Raw genomic sequence first — 25033 nt, forward strand, 5'->3', positions numbered from 1 at the left:
AAAACTGTGAAAACCTTATTCAACCAATCATAAATTTTCATTTTGTTCATTTTTTTGTAATTATGAGAGGTTGATTAACCATTTTTATTGTGAAGGGTGTTAATCATAGATATTATCATCTTCATTATTTTAATTTTAGAGAAATAAATGAAACAGTTTCATTAATTTTAGAGAAATATATAAAACAGTTTCATTAAGTATTATATGAAACAATTTCACAACCATATATGAAACAACTTCATCAAAAAAAAGTATTATATGAAACAATTTCACAACCATATATGAAACAACTTCATCAAAAAAAAGTATTATATGAAACAATTTCACAAGATTAAACAATTTCATGAAAAAATTTCATAAGATTAAAAAATGAAATCGACGAATGAAGGTGGTTTGCACGGTTTACACAAATGAGAGCGGTTTTCATATGATCACTCCTATATATACACACACACATATACAGGGCCGACTTTGGCCACGTACAGCCCGTGCAGCCGCACAGGGCATCAAAGCCTAAAGGGGCATCAAACTATCATCTATTACTAGTTTTGGGTTTTTTTTTATTAACCTGGATATCCAACCCGCTATGCGAGCCGATTAATCCCAGGGCGACCACCTGCTTTGCAGATAGCCCGGAGTCACCGCATTTGAACCTCTTTGGCCATAACGGAATTTTTATTCCTCCTTGGATTTGAACTTAAGACCTCCTGATACTTTTGACCTTTGGAGTCAAGCTCAAACCAATCAGGCACCACCATTGTGGTTTACTAGTTTTGGGTTTAATAATTTAGGAATTGGACAACTGACCTTTAACTATAAAAACAGGCCTTAGTAGTGATGAATACTGACTGCACATCGTGAACCTGTTAACGTCATCATTCCAATAACTCAATCTAATTTCTATTATTCTTCAAAGATTTCGATTTTCAATGTATGGAGTTCTCTTTCCAGCCGATTAATGATCATGAAATTAGATTCAAGAAATCAAAGATGGAAATCTCGAATGACTGATTTCTATTGTTAGTTGAACTTACCGAGTTGTTGTGTGAGTCATATTATGATTTATGAATATTTAAATCTTTTTGCAAAAAAAATCTAAATTCTAATTGATAATTATAAAGTTGGGTCATATGATGGTGTGGGTTACTAACTTACTAGGCTAAGGCTAAAGGGCTTTTGTCATTTTGATGATGAGTCTTCCTCTTGCATATTGAAATATATGAGAAATAAAATTTTCAATGCACATGAACACATCATTATCAACATAGCTGGAGCACACTGTACAACATTAACAACATATTGTGATATTGTTTTAATTATTGGGCACTTGTTCTTTGCAATGCACAGTAACACAGATTATGAATTTTACAATTTATTATTAATCTTTTGAACTTTGTTTACTTTGAGGTTTGACATTATCGCATTAGATTTAAAGGCCGTTTGATTGGTTTTTTATTAAGTTCTATATGAATAAAGTTGTTTGTATAATTAATCTGTTTGTATAAGTTGGAATTTTTTTTTTGTTTGAAAGAGTTTTTTCGCAGATGTAAGGGGCATTTTTTTTAATTGGAAGAGACATGTTTGGAAGAAAAAAAAAACTTGTCTTTCTATATAAAGCTCCCCTAGAAGCTTACTGGATAAGTCACTTTATATATCATTAACTAAGTCAATATGAAACAGTCATCCATAGTTGAGCGAATAAGCTGTTAGTTTCATTAAGCTTATTAAGATGATAACAAATAGACCCTTAGCCTTTAGTCGTTAGACTTGTAACTTTTGAGTTTTACTTTTTGCTTACTATGACAGTAATTTGGATGTAATTTACTATCTTAGTTAAAAATTAATTATAGTTTTCTTTGTCTTTTAAGTCCCATGTATTGAAATAAAGTTTCTATTTTGCTAATTCCAATTTGGAAAAGGAAAAACTGGAAAAAAAAAAAAAAGGAAACACGATCTTAATCCATGATTTTATTCTTTTATCATTCTATATTTTGTATTCGGAGTTTTGGTTTTTATAACCCCCGCCCACCCCACCTTGTATTTTTTTTATTATAATAATAAAAATCAAGATGGAGATGAGACACTTAACTTGAATAAGTTCTAAACTTTTTAAAAGATTGTATGTTTTATTGGCTTAAAAAAATAGGCTTAGGGGCATTTTTTATTATTTTCGCACAAGGTATCAAAAATCCTAGGACTGGCCCTCTACATATGTGTGTGTGTGTAAACTCATTATGGACATGTTTGAAGCACAATCATTATGTTTCAAGTGGAAGGTGAAAAACTCGTTATGAGCAACAATTGTAGCCGAGGTGGAGGTCAAGCACGTAAAGCGGAAAACTCTAGCGACGAGGATGATCAGTCTAGAAACAAGGAGTTGATCTCTAAAAGAGGCCCCCTTCCTCTCCCTCCCCATCCTCGTCCCCCTAGTTAGTTAATGTGTTTTGACTGAAACACAGTTCTTTTTTTTATTGAAACGTTTTAATAGAATTTTGTAAATTTGATTGTATTCATTTGATGCAATATATACAGAAAATAGGCTTTTAATACATGAAAAGATGAATATTTTAAATAATTAAAAAATATCATCGACGACTTTCCGATGGATATCCTACGGTTATTGGGCCAGTTGGAAGCCATTGATGTTTCCTTATGTGTGTTATTTGTCGGAATCTTTTGAAAATATGGCGATCCTAATTCATTCAGTAAAATATGTCGTCAATTGAAAGTTACCATTGCAAATCCGCCTCCAAAAGTATTTGTAGCAAAATTGTTGGTGGTTCTTCCCATCCTGTCGATGAAAGTTGTCATTCAAGACCCATTGATGATTGTATCAATAACCCAGTTTTCGGCGACAAATCATCAACAAATCTAACGTTGTCAATGGTTTTTCCCTTTGCTGAAAGTATTAATTTTTGTAGTGGATGGCTCGAACCTCTAAAATCTAGTCCTCAACTTGTATTGAATAATTTGGTTTATCCTTCAAGTTGGATAGCATGATTATCAATTAAAACACTGAAAACTACATGCACTTTGTAAATCCTTATTTATGACATTATAACCAATCTGTTGACACCATTGAAAAGTCCGACATAAAGATTCTGAAGCTGAGTTCTTTCCATTGTCGGCCTCCCTTCAATTATTGCACAAAGGTCATGTTTCGAGTGAGAAGCAGACTTCCTTAATTCCTGTTGCGAGTCCTTCCATGAGTTCGATTACAACAACTCTTTCACTTGTACCAAATTCATAGCATGTTCTTGGATTCCATTCTTCGCGTCTTCCACTATCTCGTAGAAACATGTCTAAAATCAAGCATTTAATTGCATCTTCCGTTCAAGCACACATCGGGATTAAAGACGAAACCGTGATGTTGATTTTATTCGTGTGATGTGGTGGTATTTGGAATGTAACCGAAGGCTCTTAATTAATCTTGTATGGTTGGTAACCCGTGTTTTCCCAATATGAGCATGTGGGTTTAACTCGGTTTTATCATTATTCGCGTTAATTTCTCGTTTATTAACAAAACGAAAGGTATGAATCACATTTAATATATGAGTTCAATCTTATCAATCATAATCATAATCATAATAATAATAATAAAAATATACATTTGGACTTTATTATAAACAATAACCACTCCTTAAAAAGGAAAAAAAAAACACAATGTTTAATATGAAATGGACACTTGTGTTTGTATGCCATAGGGTTGGCCAAAACATCCCATGTGGTTGCTATTAGTAGATTGTAGGTGATTTTTTGGTTTTTAATATTTTATTATTAAATATTTTCTAAATGACTAATATTTAGCAAAAATAAATTCATGAAAAAAAAGTTTGAAATAAAAAATTAATAGAGTTTCTTATTTACAATGTTATGTCGTAAATACTAACTTAGGACCGTTTTATCCAAATGCTTATCCGGTAAATGTTTATTGGTAGGTAGTGATGGCCAAACCGGCCCGACCCAGCCCGGGACTGCCGGAGGACCGGAACCGGGACCGGCAAAGGACCGATCCGGCCCGGTAAGGACCGGTTATGGGACCAAAAACCGGGACCGGTTGGGGTTTTTGGTAGTTTCGTGGGACCAAGACCGACCGGGACCGGTTATGCTGCCCGACCCGAAAATTAAGATAATTTTATAAATAAATATATTTTAAAATAATTTTATAATGTATTTTTTTAAGACAACATAATTTTAATTATATTAAAATGTATTTTTAAAGTGTATTTGAGTGACTTAATTACAAATTTTATAATGTATTAAAAAATATCATTAAAAAGGAAATTAAAAAAAGATAATTTTTTAATATCGGGACCAGTTGGGACCGAGACCCCGTAACCGGTTATGTGGAACCTTGGGATCGATCAGGACCGGCCCGGCCTGGGACCGGTTTTTGGCCACCACTACCGATCGGAGTCAACACTATAATTTATTTTATCGGATAAAATTGTAGTACATCAAAATGGTATCATATGCAACAATTACCCGGTAAGCGCTTACCCGGATAAGAGTCGTCACTCTTACTTACCGGGTAAGACTCTCAATCATTATCGTCGCTCTTACCAGGTAAGATTTTTGGCCCTTGCCATGTACATCTGGTGAGGAAAATTGTCCGGTAAGCACTTACCAGATAAGCGTTTAGTAAACGGCCCCTTAATTAAGTTTTTGAAAGTAAGTTTTGTCTGGTAAAAATACATCTTATTTAAATACCATTTATTTTGGACTTAATCGTTTGAGAACACTCTATATTATGATAAGTGTGAGGAATATTATCGTAATATATTGTTTCCTATGATTTTTTCTTCATTTAAAACTAGAATTTAATGTATTGATTAACATATGTTTGTTTCATGTATTCGGTTCACAATGTCAAACTTTTTAGTTGTATTATTTGTTTCACACACATATAAAAAGACTCATATTGTGAAATAAATATATGTTAATCAATACATTAAATCGAAGGCATAGATGAAAAAAATCATATGAAATAACACATGATACATTGTTTCTTACAATTAACATAATATTATGGGTTCTTATATAAAAACCTTGTTTATTTTAATATATTTATAATTTATAATGAAATTTCATTTTCCATAAAATTGTATATATTTTTAGATATCGTTTTATTTATGAATGATAGATACCGAGGGAGGTCGAAATCAAATTATTTCGTTTTCAAATTCAAGACTGATATAAAAATTTGTGAAAAAAGGAGGGAAATGTGAATTAAACAAAATCCAGGGACCTGAATGTAACATACCAAAGTTGTAGATCAAACAACAATTACGCTATAAAAATGTCAATTTTATACCAAGACAAATCAATCAATTCGACCTTAGTGACTTGTTCATACATTCACTATCCATCGACGTTTGTATTATTTGAATGTTACTGAATGCTTGTTTATGTAAGAACAAGTGATACATCACATGTCAACATGTTATTTGAATGTTCATGAGTTTTATTGCATTTAGATTTAGGGGTCGTCTACCAAACGCTTACTTGCGTAAGTAAACACCAAGTCACATTACCTTACTAGATAAATATAGTAAATACCAATAATCTTATCCAGTAAAAGCAAGACAAGGACTAAGAGTCTTACCCGGTAAGTGAGGGCAACGACTCTTACTACGATAAGCGCTTACCGGGTAAATTGTTGCATACGATACGTTTTGATGGACTAAAATCTTATCCAATAAATAAATGATAGTGTTAAATTTTATCAGTAAACGCTTATGAGATAAGTATTTAGTAAATGACCACTTAATTATAATTATAATTTATTATAATTAATTGATACATGACACGTAAAAAAATATGATACCATACCAAGTTTTGAAAAATCCGTACCTGCGAAAAGGGATAACCCGATAAACCCGGATACAGTAACGAACCGGGGATCCGGTTTAATATTCAAGTTCGATAGATTTGGGCGGCGGGGGGTCACAATATATACACCGACAACTGTTCTTCTACTCTATCTTCGCTTCGATCTAGATCTGACCCAAGACGCACGCCGGTTAGTGGTTTCTCACTCTGCATTTCACTGTTGCTGCTCGATTTTTTTTGGGTTATATTTAACAGATTCGTAGAGAAATACAACTGTTGGTACTTGAATTGTGTTGCATTTTGGTATCTAGTTTCAAATCCATGGCGGATATGGAATTTGGTGTGTGTTAGAGCAAAATTATCTGTGTGGCGGATGTTAAGTGTTAATTGACATTGTCTGTTGTTTTTGTTTAGAGTTCTTTTAAGGTATATGGTGCTGGTTTATATTGGTGGAATTTGTTGTTTTATGATGTTTTACATTTGATAATTGTACTGGCGAATGAATCTGTTGTGATTTTTGAAGAAGAAAGGTTGTTTGGTGCCCTAAAAATTGTTGCCCCCATACATGCGTTGTCGTGGTGGTTTTCTATGGGCTTGTCGTTTTCTAGCATGGTCTTTAATCATGATGTTTAAAGCTGGATATTAGAAATTTATGCATAAATGGAAGTGATCTTGTTTTCAAATTAGCTTATTAATTAGGATGCAGAATCAATCAAAGCAGAACCCAAGAGCTGACCTAATAATCTTTTTGGTTTCACCCAAATGTGGGTGACCTAGGTTTAGATAATTAGATCACTTTACTATTTCTCCTCTTGGCTGATTAAAGAGATTTTCTGTTAAGAAAACTGTGTATCTAACTTGCAGCTTCTTTGTTTCTCTTGTGATGTAAATACCCTAATGTCTATAAAGACAAGTTGAAATTCATCTCCCACTTTAAGGTTGCACCTAAAGTTCACCTGCAGTCTGCAATTGCTACCCTTTTTCTGTTTCTTTCTTTTTGAAGCATATGCCAGCCTAATCGGAAAGGTCTTCGACATTCTATATGCTCTATTGATTTTGGTTGGTGTTCCAACTTGGAAGTAGTTGTGGATCGACCCTGAACAGATCATATTACGGATAGAATAGCCCCTCTCAGACCCCCCCCCCCCCCCCCCAAAAAAAAAAATAGAAGCAAAACCTGGAAAACACAAATGAGAGACAAATGGTTGGATGTAAGAAGACCTTGTTTATCAGATAGATGTTTACCTGCTTTTGGTGTATTGCAACTCCTAGGACTTGATTATATTATGTCAGTTACTAAGCTATTACCAGGACATGATCACAGCAGTTTTAGTTGATTATCCTCACAACGCTTAACGACTTAATGATCTTGATCATTATCTTCTGAAAAGTAATCTCTTCAGTGTTCAAGGAAAAATAATTTCTAGCAATCGACCTTTTGGTGTGATCATGCTCTCAAAAAATATGCATAATATATTTTGAAGTTGTAATATATTATTAGCTTCTGAGAACGTTGAGCTGTCGCATGTTAATTGGCATAATGCATTCGATTTGTGGTTCTGTTTTTTTTTTCTGGACCATTGGGTTGGGCTTGAAAGTTCTTTTTTGGTGCTTATTGCTTACTATGATTTCTTTCATCTTCAAGCAGCTTCTTGCTGAATTTGAAAGCAAAGATCATGGGTCGCGGAGTGAGCAGTGGTGGGGGACAGAGTTCGCTTAACTACCTGTTTGGAAGTGGAGAGGCAAAACCCGGAGAGGCTGCGGTTGCAGCTCCTGTGAGCCAGGTACATGTTGCCGCTTCCAATGAGCCACCTCCTAAACCTACAGCCACCATACCCCAGCTAGATATTACGAAACAGATTCCTGCTGGGATCCAGCAGGGTAGCCAGGCAAACAACTATTTCCGAGCTGAGGGTCAGAACACTGGCAACTTCCTCACGGTAATGATTTATTCACTTTCACTTACTTTATCGCACGATTCATACAAGTATAATCTAGATGAAAATGGCATGGGCAGGATCGGCCTTCAACCAAGGTTCATGCAGCACCCGGTGGTGGGTCTTCTTTGGGTTACCTGTTTGGTGGTGGTAGCAATGCGAATTGACATGAATCATTATCATTCTAGAATACAAGAACGAAGAACTGTTGTCTGCTGTCTGGTTAATATGGTCTAAAGACTGCTTTCCGTTTCTTGGTACTTGTTTTGTTATATATTTTTGTAATGCAATCATGTTCTTTGGTTGAATATGCATGCAGTAATTAAGGAATGAATGGTTTGGGACTTCAAAAAAATACTCCAGATATGCAATGCAAAACCTTACAAAAAAGGATTCGTGGTAATAGATGTTACATACGAATTCACTGTTGAGTTACATCAGGGATTGAGAAACTGAACCGTATAAAAAAGGGACGAGGGCTGGCTCAATGTATACAAATGTTCAAAATTAAACAGGTTCCTAACGAAGAAAGATAGATGTTACATTGTTGATGTTATAAAATGCAACCCCTGCAAGCGATAAAGAGACTGCATTTTGGTGTTTTATATACCGATCGATCATGACTACTCTTCAGCAACCACCTACAAAACAGGAGCTTCATGATCGTTACAGGATTTGTACAATTTATGATATTTTTTTAATCGATTACGTATTTTAGATATTATAAGCCTTCTAAAAAAATATTTTTGCTTAATTAACATTTAAAAAAAATATATCAACTCCAGCAGAACTTGAATCCTAGTCGAATTTAGATAAAAAAGAAAGTATTTAAATCTTTGAGATGTTACATACTAAACAAAGGTTTTGAACTTAAGAAAGCCTATTCCATTTTCATTACAATTGGTCCTGAAAACCAAATCTTTCTTCCCACATTTAGGAAGAGAGTTTTGGAGAAAACTCAGCTTAATGAACTTCCATGCAATTGAAAGTCAGAAACTGGAAGTCCTTTGTCTCTATGTTTTAAACTTGCAGATACACCCTAACTTTAGGAATAAAGGAAATTATAGATATGCTGAGTCTGAAGTCTGAACTAACCTTGTAAACAAGACTTGATCAATTTCTGCAACAAAAAAAAGTCATACTTGTGTAGGAGGACTCAACAGACCATGTTCTTCTGCAGTCATGGGCTGAGATTGACCATCTGCAACCGCAAATGAGGCAAAGAAATTTCATCTCATGCACGTGGATACTGAATATATATATATGTATATAAGGAAAACCCAAAAAGTCCATGACAGCATATCACAAGAAAACATGCCAGGTACCCTTTTGGAATGCAACTTCTTTCCCCATTTGTGGATCATCTCATTTGACTGTTAACCTTTTTGTCATTCTCATCTGAACCTCCTTGAGTAGGCATGTTTGTGCAACCAACTTGGTTCCAATAAATTTCCACCTAATAGATCTACTCAAATTTCATACAATCTGACTTGCGTCTGAATCTCAAACAATTTACTGCTTCTAATGCTAATAGAGAAAGGAGAAGGATCCAGCATCTAATTAAAAGAAATCTAAAAAGGTGAAGTTACCCAACAACAAAAGCAAATGAGAGCTTAATTTGGTTTGTACTACAAAATTAGGGATTCAAGTTTACATAACAAATTTCTAGAGCAACCAAATAGATGTCAGAGCATAATAAAATGTTATAAAATCCTAAAGAGGTAAAAAAGAAGTTTATACCATGGTTAGGAATAGAATTGGCAGTATCTTCAGCTGCGGTTGATGTATTCATCCTGTTAAATTCCAAAGATGACTTTCTACCTCCTGAAACCTGCATATTAGTTGCAGAGTCATAAGGTGATACGTATTCAAGGGATGGAGACTACAATTTTTGACTAACAGATAGAATTAGATTATCAAGATCATGTGCAACCTTTTATGAATGCAAAAAGGAAATGCTATATGTGTTTAATCACATATAGAAGTATAAGTAAATGGAAATGCAAATATGGCTTAAAGCATCTAATGTGTTAACAGGAAAGGCTACACTTGTAACTAGAAAAGGAAAGAAGAGCATATCTTTTGGGGAAATCAAGACGGGGAAAGGTGGTCGTTTCAAGAAGCATGGGCAGTTTCGAATGGAAGATGGGCAGAGGGGTACTGAAAGACGATGGATTTAACTATCTATTGATCTCACATAATTTTACATCTACTTTGGAACACAATAGTAAAAATGATAAAAAGGGTTGTCTCCCAATGAAAAGGTGCATCAATGTCACTATACTTACTTTTAAGTAGTTGATGTGTACCATTGCAGAATGAAGCGTTTATTCTCTCATCTTGTTTCTTCCTGGAGGACTATAACTCATTCACTATAAATAAAGTTGCATTATCATTCCCCGGAGGCATCCCTCTGTAGACTAGTACAATATCTCAAAACACATGTCACAGATCCACAAATATAGAATTTCTTTAGTGGTGTGCTTTCAAGCCCACAGTTTCACATACTTCATTTTCATGTAGACATAAACATAGTAGGGTAAAAAGTTGTTATAGCTCACTGAAACAAAGACAAGCTGGGAGAGCATCTCAGGGAGAGAGCAAGAGAGTGTGGGTGTGTAAAACAACGTGGATTGAAGCAACCAGAAATTACAAAAACAAGTTTCTTGGCAAGAGAGAGAGAGAGAATGAATAAAGGCTGGCTAGCAGCCTTTTGATCTGATATGTTGAACAAAAAAGCTACAACTGAGTCAAATCAAGATGAACATTCACAAACTTAAACCCTAAAACAACAAGCCTTTTATTTTGAAACACGTTAAGGTATGCTAAGAAAACTGATATGAAAAGGAAATTAGAAGTGATGAACGAATCAAGGCTCTTCAACAATAATGGCAACCTTCTATGGTTTCCTACCAGAAGGTTGGTTTCCTTGGATATATTTTCCAATCCTTTGTCTCTCACGATTACTTCCTCCAATGCTAATATTGGCTTTCTCTAATCCTCCCAACACTAACCTCCCTCTCAGTCACTCTCTAAAGGATCTCCAATAAAGTCATGAAGATACCCAAAGACCTCAAGTGATATCAATAAAACATTGGTGCTTAAGTTAACCAAAGCCACCCACCGTGCTCCTGAATATCCTCATTTCCATCTTATCCATCCTTGTGTCCTTTCACAGCATATCAATAAAACATCAGTGCTCATGTTACACCACCATTGTTTACATATTTTGTCACTGGAAAATAGAGTTGTTAGAGTCGTTAAACTTGTTGAAGAAATTAAATATACCAAGCTATTATCTAATGCTCAAACCTCGGTTGACAGAAAATCAGGTGGTTCGAGTAGTCAAGTATCAAATCAAAGAGATGTGTTGTTTAATTCAGAAATATGAAATGACTTAAATGTATTATATCAAATTCAGATCAAGTTGTTTCCATTATATTAAATACAAAAAAGATGAGACACAAACACATTAATGTATATATTTCTAAAATTAATGTGTTACAAAGTATTTTAGCGCGTATAAATATATAAGTTCACAAAGTCTATTATGGAACAATAGGCTATATGTTGGATATTCTACTATATTATATTAAGCCTATATAAAAGAATTACAATTTTCGAAAAAGTTTCTAGTTGAAACAATTAGTATACAATCATATTAAGATTGAAATAGAGTAATGTAGAAGTGCTTGCTAGGCCAAGCTCCTTTGTTCCAGTACTATAGGAGTAGGGAAGGCAATAAAGCATATACGAGGCTGAACAATTCCCCAATATTCATCTTGCATCTTGTATCCACTCCTCCCCCTGCTTCTCTTCTACCCATAACTGGCCCAGCCCCGACCACCGCAGTCCATATCCATCCTAACCCTGACCCATCTTGTTCTTTCATTTTTGACACAATTGTATATAACATAGGACTTGGAATTATAAAAAAAAATTGTGATATGTTAATCAAAAAGTAACCAGCTGCATGCAATAGCTAATAAAGTTGGAGATCCCATTTCTAATTGATTGTTTCAAACACTTCCCAGTATCTGCCTTATTTAATATTTAAACTTTGTAATAGCCTCCTTTGGGGTGTCCATAGCTTCATAGATATACCTCATAGGAAGCCTCTTCTCCCCATGACCAATGTCATGGCTTGCCTTAACGACACAGACATCACTAATTCAGAAGAATGGGGTCAACAAATCTCATTTGTCTCTCTTCCCATCAACCTCTTTGCATGTTAGCTACTAGTCCAACTTTTTGAAGTACACATTTTTTGGGAAGGTTCCATTTATTTTTCAAACAAGAACACTCTCACCTCATGATAGTTAGGCAATTTCATGCCTAGGCCATATCGTCCACTGAATGTCATTCGACATACTTGGTATGGGAATAAGGTGACAACATTAATCTAAAAACTCTTGGATTGGTGTGAATTGATTGGTGATTTTGGGTTGACCAGGTGTTCACAACCACTCAAATAAACTCACACCGTCACTTTGGGGATGCCTTGCGTAAATTCTTGTTAAAGAAAATTTTGGTGTTAACAGCAGATTGGGTAACATCAGGAGGTGAGAAAAATAGCAATGAGCTTGGTTAAATAGGGAATGGAGGTTACTTGAATGGTCCCTTGAGACCTCAAATGATGATGATGTGCATGAGGTGAATAGACAACATGATGACGCATCATCAACAACTCTTTGGCTGGTTGGTTGTCCATTGACAACCGCGGCATGTGAGTGAAGGGTGACAACTACTCCAATTGATTAATAACCAACAAAAGTGCTGGTATAGTGTGATCTATAATCTACGGTGCCATGAAAAGGTGTCTAGCTTAGATGCAGAAGCGGAGATGGCAATCAAAGAAGATACCGTTTAGCAGAACGGGAAAAGACGCTAAGGAGGATGAAAAGGTCCCTCTAGAGTGCCAACGGTTAGCCCATGACCAACAAGTTTCAAGTTGAAATGAAATTGGCAAAACTAATCCCAACACAAAAATTTATTACAAAATCTTCAAGACATTCATTGACCGTAGAGTGCTGGAGGCAACAAGCCTTCACTTCATATAAAAATCAAACTTTGTTGAAAGGTTGTTTAGAAAGTTTATCATGGAGAGAGTGGATTTCATCTCGCCTTCCTCAAACCCCTCATCTCCTCTAAGTTCTCTCATATGAAGTTCTTGTAGGTTATAGTGTGCCCCAAATGAGCGAGTACCGTAAATTAGGAGGCTTGAAATAGGCTTGAGGCATTTATTTACGGTCTCTTAACATTTGTAGGAGATCCCTCACGTGATATTTTCATTTCTAGTAACTCTTCTTGGAACATGAATACATGATGATCCCAAAGAACCTTGTCAGAGATGTTCGAAAAAACGCAAACCCGTACGGATACACGTTTACACAACGAACAATAAAAATACAGGTATTTAACAACCATTATGCTCTTGCCCCTTGAAAATGTTGGACTTTGTTATACATCCAAAAAATTTTAATGTTGGAGCTTCCATCCTTTTGCATAGAACCTTGTGTACTATCTATTCAAGCATTGTACCAATTAAAACTCTTTGCTGCACAAAGTCTTCAGGAAGATTTTATTAATATGGCCATTAAGCTTTCTACTATTGAAATTTACAAACTTTTTTGTATATCAGTATATGTACTTTTCAATGTTGAATCTACTTTTGTTGTTCATTTGCTTCTTATTAGACATACTAATTGATGTTATGAAGTCAAAGTAATTTCATAGGATTTCCCAAAATTTATTTCTTTTCTTTGCTGAATTGTGCCTTGCACAATGGGGTGCACATTAACTACCTTGCAAGTTATTGCACAAGCTTGAGAAGCAAATTGCACAAATGTTTCCATCTCAACACGTTGAGCAATGATCATTGTCCTAACCCAATTATCTATATGTCAACAAGTTATTACACCAGAAGCTTGGCAATATAATTTGCTTAATTGTTCCTTACGAGCCACTATTCTAAGTGGCAGTCGCCTTTTCCTAGTAGTCTTACACCGGTCATTGCCTTTTTCTAGATGTCTTACTCCGGCCATTGCCTTGTTCTAGATGTCTTGTACGCATCAAATTGTTACAACACATGCTTAAGAATATAGTTGCCATGGTTTCTCCTTACCTAGACACTATCTAAGCAACATACATTATATTTTCTGAATACCTATGAGCCAATGAATTGCTACATAACAAGTCTGAGAATAGTTTCCTAGGCCATTCTTCCAAAGCAGCCACCATTGTCCTTCCTAGACCTAGTTATTGTTTGATATAATAAATTAGGATTTCCCTTTCTTAGTGTGATAGTATAATTTCCTTAAATAGGTTTCCTTTGTTGTATGCCTGAGACACACATATCATCGCCTATTGATACACACATATCATCGCCTATTGATATAGTCTCCAACTCAGTACCCAATACACCTTTACCACCTGATGCCCTCTGCACAATAATCCAATTGCCTTCCGATAAGGCACATGACCATGTACCCGATATCCAATCCATGATTAGCTTACCTACTCTTATCTCTCCTCAGAGTCTGTGTGCCACAACATCCATTGACACCTATATTGTCCCCAAAAATGTGATTGAGACCCTTAATTATCTTGGGTGGTTTAAAGCAATGCCAATGCAAGAGGAGATGGATGCCTTAGAAAAGAATCATACATGGGATTCGACACACCTTCCTCATGGGAAGCGAAAACTCAGTTGTAAATGGGTATTCACAGTAAAACTTAATCCTGATGGTTCATTGCACCGTTTGAAAGTTCGCTTAGTTGCAAAGGTTATTCTTAGGCTTATGGGGTTGACTACGATGAGACTTTCTTCTGATGAACAAGATGTCTTATGTTCGAATTTGTATAGCTTTGGCAGCCATTAATCACGACCGCTTCATCCAATGGATGTCAAGAATGTCTTTCTTAATGATATTCTTGAGGAGGAGGTGTACATGGAACAACTGCTTGGGTTTGTTATTGAGGAGAAGGCGGCAAAGGTATGTCAACTACAACATTCACTGTATGGTCTCAAGTAGTCCCCTAGAGCATGGTTTGGACGTTTTTCAGATGTTCTCCAGGTGTTTGGTTTGACTCGCAGCTATCAGGATTATTTTGTGTTCTTTAGACCCATGACGCTCGACGAATCATTCTAGTGGTCTATGTAGATGACATTATTATCACCAGAGATGATAACACCGAAATTTCAAAGTTGAACAATTTCTACAGATTCAGTTTCAAGTTACTGATCTTGGACGGCTCCGTTACTTCCTCAGGATAGAAGTATCTCGATCTCCACAGGGGATTCTTCTAGCTCAACGAAAATATGTTCTTGATATGCTTACTAAGTGTGGTCTATTGTGATGTAAACCGGTGGACAATCCAATGCTTGCAAATATAAAGCTTCTTCCAGATGATGGAAATCCAATGAAGGATCCAAAGAGATACAAGAGACTGGTTGGAAAGTTAAACTATTTGACAGTTACTCGACCAGATATATCATTTTCGGTTAGTGTTCTGAGCCAGTTCATGCCCGCTCCTTATACAGGTCATTAAGATGCAGCACTTCGTGTTTTGAGGTATCTTAAAGACCACACCAGGCTTAAGGATAGTCTATTCAGCTCAGGGTCACTGCCAAGTGGGTGCATTCACTAAAGAAGAAGATGGGAGGATATCTGGTTTCTTGGATACAGATTGGGCTGGTTGCCTGTTTCTACGAGATCGACTACCGGGGATCGTGTATTCATTGGAGGAAACTTAGGGGCCGTTTACCAAACACTAACCCGGGTAAGCACTTACCAAGTCACATTACCTAACCGGATGCATATGCCAAGGACCAAAAATCTTACCCGGTAAGAGCAAAGGCAAGGACCGAAAGTCTTACCCGATAAGTAAGGGTCGTCGTCTCTTACCATAGTTAGCGTTTACCGGGTAAATTGTTGTACCGTTTTTGTGGACTAAAATCTTACCCGGTAAGTAAGTCATAGTGTTGAATTTTACCGCTAAGCACTTCCCGTAAGCATTTGGCAAGCGGCCCCTTGGTTTCTTGGAAAAGCAAGAAACAACATACTGTCTCCCAATCAAGTGCTGACTCAGAGTACAAAGCCATGACAAATGTGTCATGCTAAATGACGTGGGTAAGGAGGCTTCTAAGTGAGCTTGGAGTAATTATAGACGACTTGATGAGACTGTATTGTGATAACCAATCAGTTATTCATATAGCCAAGAATCAAGTATTCCATGAGAAGACCAAACATATTGAGGGGTTGATTGTCATCTTATCATAGACCGTGTTGTGGGAACTCAGACAGACCCTCCATCAATTCAACCGGTACACATCAGGACAGTGTACCAGCTTGCAGACATTCTGACAAAGCCAATACGGAAGGCACAAATAGATTTTATTTCTAGCAAGTTGGGCATGATTAACATCTTCGCTTCAACTTGAGGAGTGTTAGATATAGCAACTTAGGATTTCCCTTTCTTAGAGTGACAGTATAATTTCCTTTGTTATATATGTATTAATGTAAAGTTTCTTCAATTTTGAATGAGAAATATATCACCTTTGTGAGTGATTACAGTTATCATGCGTCTACAAATTATTACATAGCAAGCTTCAGATATAACTTTCCTGATCGTTCCTTACAGGCTTTGTCCTACAATGTTCATTGTCATCTCCAAGTTCTCTATAAGCCAATAGATTATTTCATTGCAAGATGGAGAATATAATTTTCCCAATTGTTCCTTATCAACCACTGTCTTAAGCAAAGGACCAATGGTCTTGACTTTCCAAGTTGTCTAAACGATAATTATCACACCACGGGCAGAGTATAATTCCCCAATCATTCCTTAGCAGCCAAGTATGGTCATTGTCCTTTCCCAGCTCTCTATATGTCAACATATAATTGCACAACAAGCTTAATAATATAATTGTCCCTGTTATTCCTTGTAAAATACCATCTTAAGACAGCCATTGTTTTCTTCTATTTGTCTATATGTTAACAGATTATGGTGGAGAAAACAGATGGGCAATGAAGGGAGTCTAACCGCACTTTGCAAATAAAAGGGCAGCCCAGATTCTTGATGTAGTTGGTGGCTGTCTGGTTGTGTATAGAGAGAGAAATTGTGAAGAAATGCCAAGGATGATGCTAAACTAGCCCCAAGCTAAAAGCAATCTTCTTTTTTCAGTCTTCAGTTATTAAATTTTTAGATTCTCAGTACTGAAAAGACAGCTAAAAGGAAATCCAGCACTTATGTGATTCATGTATCCATTCCTATCCCGGTCCCCCTCTCCAATTAATTATGCACCTTGTTTCTTCCCTTATTGTTAATAATTTGGTGATTGTTCCCATTGAAGACATCTTAACATTAATGAAAATTCCAGAAGGCCAAAAGCAAGTGAATTGAATAGCTCGAAGTCAGGGTTAGAGCTTCCATAGACTGCTCTAGGATAGAAAAATAACAAGTGCCAATTGTAAAGAAGAAAAAAGATAGAAAGGAAAGAAAAGCAAAATGACCCCCTCTATGTCAAAAATAAAAACTTGCATTTGAGATCACCAGAAAGATAAAAAAAGAATATCAAGTGTCATGCAGCAGAGAAATATAGATGCAGGGTTTCTTCATTTCTGAAGCAACAGCAGCTTGCATATGCTGTTGGATAGAAGAATGCTTCTTAAAGCACCATGATATTATATGACTTATAATATTCCTTATCATCGCAAACATTCCAATAACGCAGACCTAGAAATATAAAGATGCATTATCACTCATACATATAACATTGTGTTAACCTCGTGGGGCGGAGAGACATTAGAAGCTGCCGGTGTCTTCATATCAGAAGCAGCAGAAGTAGCGCCTTGCATCTGGTGTTCAGGTCTTTTTGCATTATCCATCATAACATGCTCAAAACCTTTTTTGCCACTGTCAACTGCAACTCTTTTCCTGTTGTTTATAGAACCCAAAACCATGAATATTAAATGACTGTTTAGTGCATCAACTTATCAGATATAGGTTTAGAACAAATGAGATCTTTAACCTTCTTAAGTCATCAGCAGCGGCTTTCTTGGAGCCTATGTTGTTGGAGAATAAAACTCCACGCAGAGGCTTCCCATCTATAACCGTCTCAATGGTATAGCAATTTGTAATGTTCTTTGTGACTTTCGCTTGAAATGTTCTCTTCCCATGCGGATTATGATATTCATTTAGATAGATATTCTGTCTGTCTGCAAATTGAACAATTTGAACTTCAGACATGCAGAAAAGCTCTCCTTGAAGCCGAAAGAGATCTATGCTCCACTGTTTTAGCATCTGCTACTATATGACTAAATATCATCAGATTTCTGTAAACTGCGTAACCTGGATATGCAGCTTAGCTCATTACCCTATCAGGTTCCAGAATGTATATTTAGTAGCCACAAGATACTTGCAGTAGTGATGATAGGCAAAACATTATCACCAACAAAAACAAAACATGAATGTCTATTGACTATACTCAAACAGAGCATTGCATTGTTGTAGGCTATGTCCCTTGTTATGCTAATCTAAGCAGTTGTGATGTTATCAGAGTAGGGAACAAGATTTGCTATGGCGGTTATAGCAGTGATATAGCAAAAAAAAGAGTATTTTCATTTAATAGATATATATATATGCAGTATTTAATATATGTGATACATATCTAATAGTAGTATGCAATAAAAACATGAAGTTTCAAGTTTCAGCATCAAAACATGAAGTTTTCCATGATGGTCTCAAAATCAAAGCACCAAGTCACACATCCAAACAAATCAAATAGCAGCAAACCACAGTCAAATCACTGCAGATCACACCAAGCTTAGCGGCACCGCAATTTTGTACCATGATAATGAAAAATTGTAGCAGTTGAGGACCACTGACCGCTTTAGCACCACTATTGACTTCCCAGATGCTAACAAAGTAAGATGAGATAGTGAAGTCAACACAATTCACACAAGTAGCACCTCCCTTAAAGGGGTTCTTTCACACGATGGCCAAGGATTCCAAAACAGGTGGCCATCCTAGGACGAGCCGAAGACATCATACCTGACTCGGAGTCATGCATCCACAGGATCAAGATTCCTCATGTTTGAATCATAAGTTCTAAGATGAGATATAGTAAGACCTCCATAGAGATGACATAAAGAAAAGATAACTTGTAAAACAAACTAAAAAGTTTCCCATGAAATATGAAAGTTTTGCCAATGCTATTGAAACTCTTATAGTTTACAGGATATATAGACTAGTGGTGGAGACCAAAGCTATTGAAATATGCTCTTTTTTCAACCATTAAAACTACAATTACCGCCTTACAACGCAAAAAATACTTGCATGCATGAAAATATAAGCAGCCAATGATTTCAAAGAATTCTGTTATAAGGCATTCCATGAAAAAAAGCATTAATAAATTCAACAACAGGATAAGACAGGCAATAACTGCCATCTTTTCAGTTCCTGAAACTACAATACTAACATTTGAGGAGACACATACAGAAAGGAGGGATACACACACAGAGGGGTGCAAGGGGAGGAACATTTGCAGCACAGAAAACCACATTGGCTTGAGACATGACGAAAAGCACATAAAAATTCAGCAACAGGACAATTAAAGCCACATGATGCAAGCAATAATATGTTATAGCACCTGTAACGTAAGAGATGGTAGAGCATCATACTTGATTGCGTTTGGATATGACTTGGCATGGTCATGGGAGTGTTGGCATTAGGACTCTTCTCCATGCCAATCATTGTGCTATCACACACAGGAGTCATAGTTTGTTGCTCTTGACTCTTTAACCTTAACTGCTTCCTCAAAGATAACTTCTCTAGTTTTCTTTCATCTCGCTCATTGTCACTAGCAAGTCCTAAAATCCACATCAGTTTAGCATGATGTTATAGGCACACAAGGCAATATAACTAAAGAATTTCTCAACCAAATCTAGCAATTTATAAAAGATGGGGAGAAAAACCAAATCTGGATAAAAGGAGAACTGAATTATATACCATAGGTGTTTTTGTAATTGCAATTGTCACCCAAGTTTTTTGTTAACCTGGGTTGTCCCTATATGTACCTCCTTGATAAAAGAAAACAAAGAATGCTCTGTCTATGAAAAAATAGAATAGTATTTAGTGCAATATATCAGAAAGATCAACCCCCTGTTTGTGAATCAACACACATGATTATATCTACCTCACAGGCATACATACATACAAATCTCAATATTCCAACTATGTGACTATGCTGGACTGGTGCACCTCTGGTTTTCACAAAACATTCAGAACCACCAATACTTCCACTAAAATTTCTGCTCAGTTGCTTGCAGATATGAGAAAACTTCAAGCCTCAACAAAAAAACGTGTGCATAATAACCCAATATGATGATGAAATTACATTATGGAAAAAGCTAACGACCTTCTTCCCGTTCCCCTCTCCCCTTGCCCATGGTATACACAATTCAGCACAAGATGCCGTTCATTATTTGGTTCCCAACAACAAACAGAAGATCTCAATGTACCATTTGTCATCTCATTCTACCCAAAACATCCTTCATACACTCGATCTACCTCGCACCAAAGCCTTAAGCATGCCAACATCTCAATTTTATTGTCTCACCTGACATCTTTTTACCAAAACTACAAATTTTCACTCATGTAATTTGCTAATGATTCCCCAGGAAGGATCAAGTTATAATTCATCAAGAAGACACATTGCAGAAAGATCTATATATAATTCATAATCAGTCCCCCCATCGCCAGCATTTAATCTGCCAAAGGATTATCGCTATTGATGTTTGTGTGGTACAGAAATATAAGATAGAAGAAAGGATGGGGTTTATGCAAGTCTAATCACATTCAGAACCCTTCTCGAGTTCTTTCCGTCTCTGGCAATGATTCTATGTTTTTGGGTGGTCCATATCATGCTAACGGCATGGCAGACATCACTACAGACTACAGAGGATAGATATAGGTAACCAAATCATGAAAAACAGATAGTCACAATTGCAATTATCGTTAGAACGTAAGGTGCCGTGTGCAATTCACACAAAGGGTTAAACCTGTGAATAGGTAGAACATGTCGTCAAGCGCCTCAAGACTCTTATTGCAACCACCCATGAATATAAGAACACCCCCAAGCTGCGGATGTAAAGTGCTCCCAGCCATAGAAAATCTGGCAGAAGGCCCCTCTCCTGTTGTCATAACCTTGGTCCAGCTAAAAGTTTCTGCACAAACAAGCATTATTAAGTGTCAAAATCATAGGAGAAAAAACTCAATGCAGGGAAAGTGGTAATCAGGTGTCTATTTATGTTCTCCATGCATGGAAATGGAGAAAGGAGCCTTATTGATGATTCTGCATGCTATACACGTTACTTCCACATACAAAACCTTAAACAAAACCTTGATGGACCTCAAACAAAATGGAAGCGATTGACCTAAAAAGTTACTCAATTGTCTATTTTACCATAAAGAAGGCAAGTGCAGACAGAATATTCTTATGTTTGTAGTTTGCCAAGGTCAACTCAGAAACAATACGTGTTGTGTGAGTGCAGCAGATGTCAAGTGGCCATCTTAGTCTTGTTCATTAGTAAGCACACCCTAGTTGCAAAAAATTCTTAATTTAGGTCGAGACAGATCAAAACACTATGCTAGATTTTCATTATCCTAACGACATTTCAACTACATACCAAGATCAAACATATATAAGTCATCATACAGGTCTTCAGCATCAGTAAAACCTCCAAAGACAAACAAGTTCTTGCCCAACGCAATTGTTGTATGACCAGCTCTAGGTGGCAACAGCTCACCATTGGTTACCAACTTTGTCCATGTAAGAGTATCTATGAAGAAGAAAGCATATATTAGGTAACTTTAGATCAACCATAAACCTCGATCAACTCATGTGAACAAGGTCAGCAAAATCTGTAACCACGGACTTCAAAACATAGGTATAGCTGGTCAAACTTTGAAACCTGTATCAAGCATCTGGACATCAGACATATAATAGTTCTGGGTATCTTCCCCACCAATCACAATAATTTTGTTTTTCCATGAGACACAAGTATGGCTGTTACGCTTCGCCGGCGGAATTCCAGTTGTAGCTACCCGTTTCCATACCATTGTCTCTGAAAATATGGATAAAATCGTCAATCTCCATTACAAAGTCGACGGGCACATAATGTTATTGTGACAAAGCTGATTTTGTGCGAGTGAAAAAATATTCAGAATGGTCACAGGCTCACAGCCTCAAGAAAAGACGTAAATGTCATCAATTGTTATGGAGAGAGTCTGATCAGAACACTAACCTGTATTTAATATGTATAAATCATCAAAATATTCTTCAACGGGAGTGTCAAAAGACTTTCCGCATCCCCCAAAGATGAAGAGTCTTTTGCCAATAAGCGCAGCACTGTGGCCTTCTCGTGCTTCTGGACCGTCCCCTCTTACATATGGTGCCATCCATGTATTTGTGGCTGATAATATCAGATCATATCGACACTTACATAAAACATTTGTTCCATGTAAATATGCAGTAGAAAAAATGAGAATAGACAAACGAACAATGATCTTGGAGCTTTAATGGAAACTCAAATAGTTGCACCAACAAAAGAAAACAAATCATGGTTTTGATCTCTGATCACTGTGCTATAGAAAACTTACAGAAACGCCACTCTGCAATCATCTATAGTGTTCCTTGAGGTACAATGAATAGCTACTTAGACAGTCATACACTGGTGGTGAAAGAAACAAAAGATGTTACAAGGAAACACCAAAATGTGTTCTTAGTGGTTAATTCTGTTGTTGATTTGATAAAGATATTGTGTTACATCCAGGCATAAGATATTGGACAACCAAGGACAAGTTGACAGCAATTGAAACCATAAAGAATCACATTGATTCTGCTTTGAAACATATATCAGCCACATACAAGATAGAAAAACACAAGTATATCTAACATGTTGACATAACTAATCGAGAAAATTATGGGTGCTACAAAAAGCTTCCCTTGTGATTACTTCTTTTTTTTAAGTATAAATATTTATATAGCAATTACTTGTGCACACCCCTCACCTTTGGTGAGGTTTAAACCCTTGACCTCCTAGGAGGTTGGACTCTACCAGTCACCCAGGTACCGCTGGGCCAACGACCCTTTGGTTTGCGATTACTTCTTCTACCCAAGCAATTAGAGTATGAGATTGTGGACTAGAAACCCACATTTCTTCTTATGCTTCATCAGCATCTAGTATTCACGAAGTCAAGACAGTTGCCCATATGTGTTATCGACCCAACACACCAATGAACTGTTCAACGTTAAACATATGCAAATGCAGGAGGGTACTAGGGTAGCAACTCACAGGTGTCCAAAATATGCAAATCCTTAAGAGGTATGTTCCCATCTGTGCCCCCAAATACAAACAACTTATCTCCAACGGTGGTGCAGCTGTGGCTATCTCTTGGCACAGGCAGTGTGCCCTGCATATCAGGTTCGCTCCACGTCCTTGTAGCTTATAAAAGCAAAAAGAAATCAAATGAGCAAATCCTAACATGATCCCTTGAATCAACTCTATACACAATATTTGCACATTTTACCAAATAAATAATGTGCGACTTGAGTTGAAGCAATCAAGCAAACGCATAAAAGACGTGCCTTCGCGCCTCTGAAATTAATCTCCTTTTTTGTCAAATCCAATCATGAGCGTACATATATGTGTTTCAGTTCAGCATTTAAAAAATACCAAAATACAGGTTTTATGTGTGTGTTATTTATTGAAGGAAATAGAAAACAGTAGCTTGACAAAGACCATTCAAGCATTTAAATCCATCAAAAAATTTATAGAATGATTACTATCAGAAAAGGAACTTTGGGTATATTAAAGAAATAAAACATAGGTATAAAGAAAGAAAAACTAGCAATCATCTTGATCAAACTAAAATATCACTAGCAATCATCAATAAAAGATATGACTTCTAAGGCGCTTAGGATTAGCATTGGGCGTAGCACACACCCAATCCTCATGGGGACCAATTTGCATCCAGAACCCATTTAACATTTTCCTGCATGTTATTTGCACACTAGAACCAGTTGAAAGAATTCCATCATATGAATTAGGATTTGAATAACCAATTAATACTACCAATTAGGGATTCAATTACTACAAAGAAAACCCATAATGAAGTATTGAACCACAGACTCAAAACACAATTCCCTTTAGCAAATCCTTTATCCAAATAATGTTCCCTCTAGCAACTTAACTCTGCTTAACTCATAATTATTTGAATTTTGTTTTCACATAAACCATTTTATATGCTTCATAGAAGTTATTTATCGTTTTAAAGCAGCCGGTTCACATAATGATACCTTAAATTGCAATAACAAATAATCCCTATCTTAATAGGAAACAGTAATTTTGCGGTTATTAGTTCTAGATACAATCTGAGATGCACCTCCTCTCTAATATAAACAGGGCACCAACCCCTTATAAAGGACTTCATATTTAACAAATATGCAATATGCATACCATACAAACATTCATAAACCGTAATTTTCACTTAAATCGATAATATCAATAATAGAAACCAAAAAAAACCTACTGGTTTCATAGACGTGAACTTTGTTAGTCTGGGTGTTGTCTTCGCCATAACCACCAAAGATGTAGAGCAGCTGACCGCCACGAACGGCGTTGCACGTGTGTCCCCATCTCTTCCCCGGCCCTCCTCTATGTATCTCCAATTTCTCCCACCTCATCATCTTCTTTATAACCAATCACTGCAAAAATGTGCTAAACTTGTAGTGAACTTAGGGCTAATGACAAGGTTTTTCTTGATTGAGATTGCTGTTGTTTAAGAGATGTTTTGATTTGGAAAGATTTGGGTTTAAGGTTTGAGGCATCTGTTGGGATATGTGAGATCGTGTTCATGCAGCTGCAGGGGTGTCTTCTTTCTTTAACAATGGCAGACTTAGCCCGAAACCGATCATGAGTCCGGCGTCTGAATCTGGCTCTTTGATTTAGGCCCAGGCCCAATATGCCTCAAGCCCATTTATTTTGTATGGCGGCCCAATTGTAATTAGAATCGGGCTTACTTCTTAATTCTTATGGATTTTGTAAATTTTTTATTAAAAAAAATATTATTATTTAACATCTTTTTTATCTTAATGTAAACAATATTTGTAATTTTGGATGGTTTTTTATATTAATCTAAAATCATCTAAATATCAAAACAAAAATATGTAAACATTAAAAAAAGATTGAATTTAACTGGGA

At 36.3% G+C, this 25033-nt stretch overlaps 2 protein-coding genes across 6 annotated transcripts; one reads left to right on the top strand and one right to left on the bottom strand.

The window, feature by feature from the left end:
• The first annotated feature begins 5940 nt into the window (after positions 1–5940).
• Positions 5941–8124, top strand: LOC112509763 (protein SPIRAL1-like 2). Its single transcript, XM_025114886.1, has 3 exons — positions 5941–6022; positions 7481–7772; positions 7850–8124. The coding sequence occupies exons 2-3, from the start codon at positions 7509–7511 to the stop codon at positions 7934–7936; spliced, it is 351 nt and encodes a 116-aa protein (XP_024970654.1). The 5' UTR covers positions 5941–6022; positions 7481–7508; the 3' UTR covers positions 7937–8124.
• A 128-nt stretch (positions 8125–8252) lies between these two features.
• On the bottom strand, positions 8253–24681 carry LOC112509762 (rab9 effector protein with kelch motifs-like). Of its 5 annotated transcripts, none has more exons than XM_025114884.1 (12): positions 24363–24681; positions 23126–23275; positions 22076–22243; positions 21743–21895; positions 21458–21610; positions 20831–20995; positions 19451–19639; positions 17800–17986; positions 17555–17705; positions 9510–9600; positions 8865–8970; positions 8253–8410 (listed from the first exon to the last, which is right to left on the bottom strand). In XM_025114884.1, exons 1-11 carry the CDS (start codon positions 24517–24519, stop codon positions 8906–8908), a joined length of 1629 nt encoding a protein of 542 aa, XP_024970652.1. In that variant the 5' UTR covers positions 24520–24681; the 3' UTR covers positions 8253–8410; positions 8865–8905. The 5 variants fall into 5 exon arrangements, 3 of the variants coding, with proteins under 3 accessions (XP_024970652.1, XP_024970651.1, XP_024970653.1); XR_003068849.1 differs by lacking the exon at positions 8253–8410 and adding an exon at positions 9095–9225 and having other exon boundaries at positions 8880–8970; XR_003068848.1 differs by lacking the exon at positions 8253–8410 and adding an exon at positions 9095–9234 and having other exon boundaries at positions 8880–8970.
• Between the last annotated feature and the right edge of the window lie 352 nt (positions 24682–25033).

The sequence above is a fragment of the Cynara cardunculus genome (genome assembly GCF_001531365.2).
Source record: "Cynara cardunculus var. scolymus isolate 2C chromosome LG 3, CcrdV1, whole genome shotgun sequence".
NCBI lineage: Eukaryota > Viridiplantae > Streptophyta > Magnoliopsida > Asterales > Asteraceae > Cynara > Cynara cardunculus.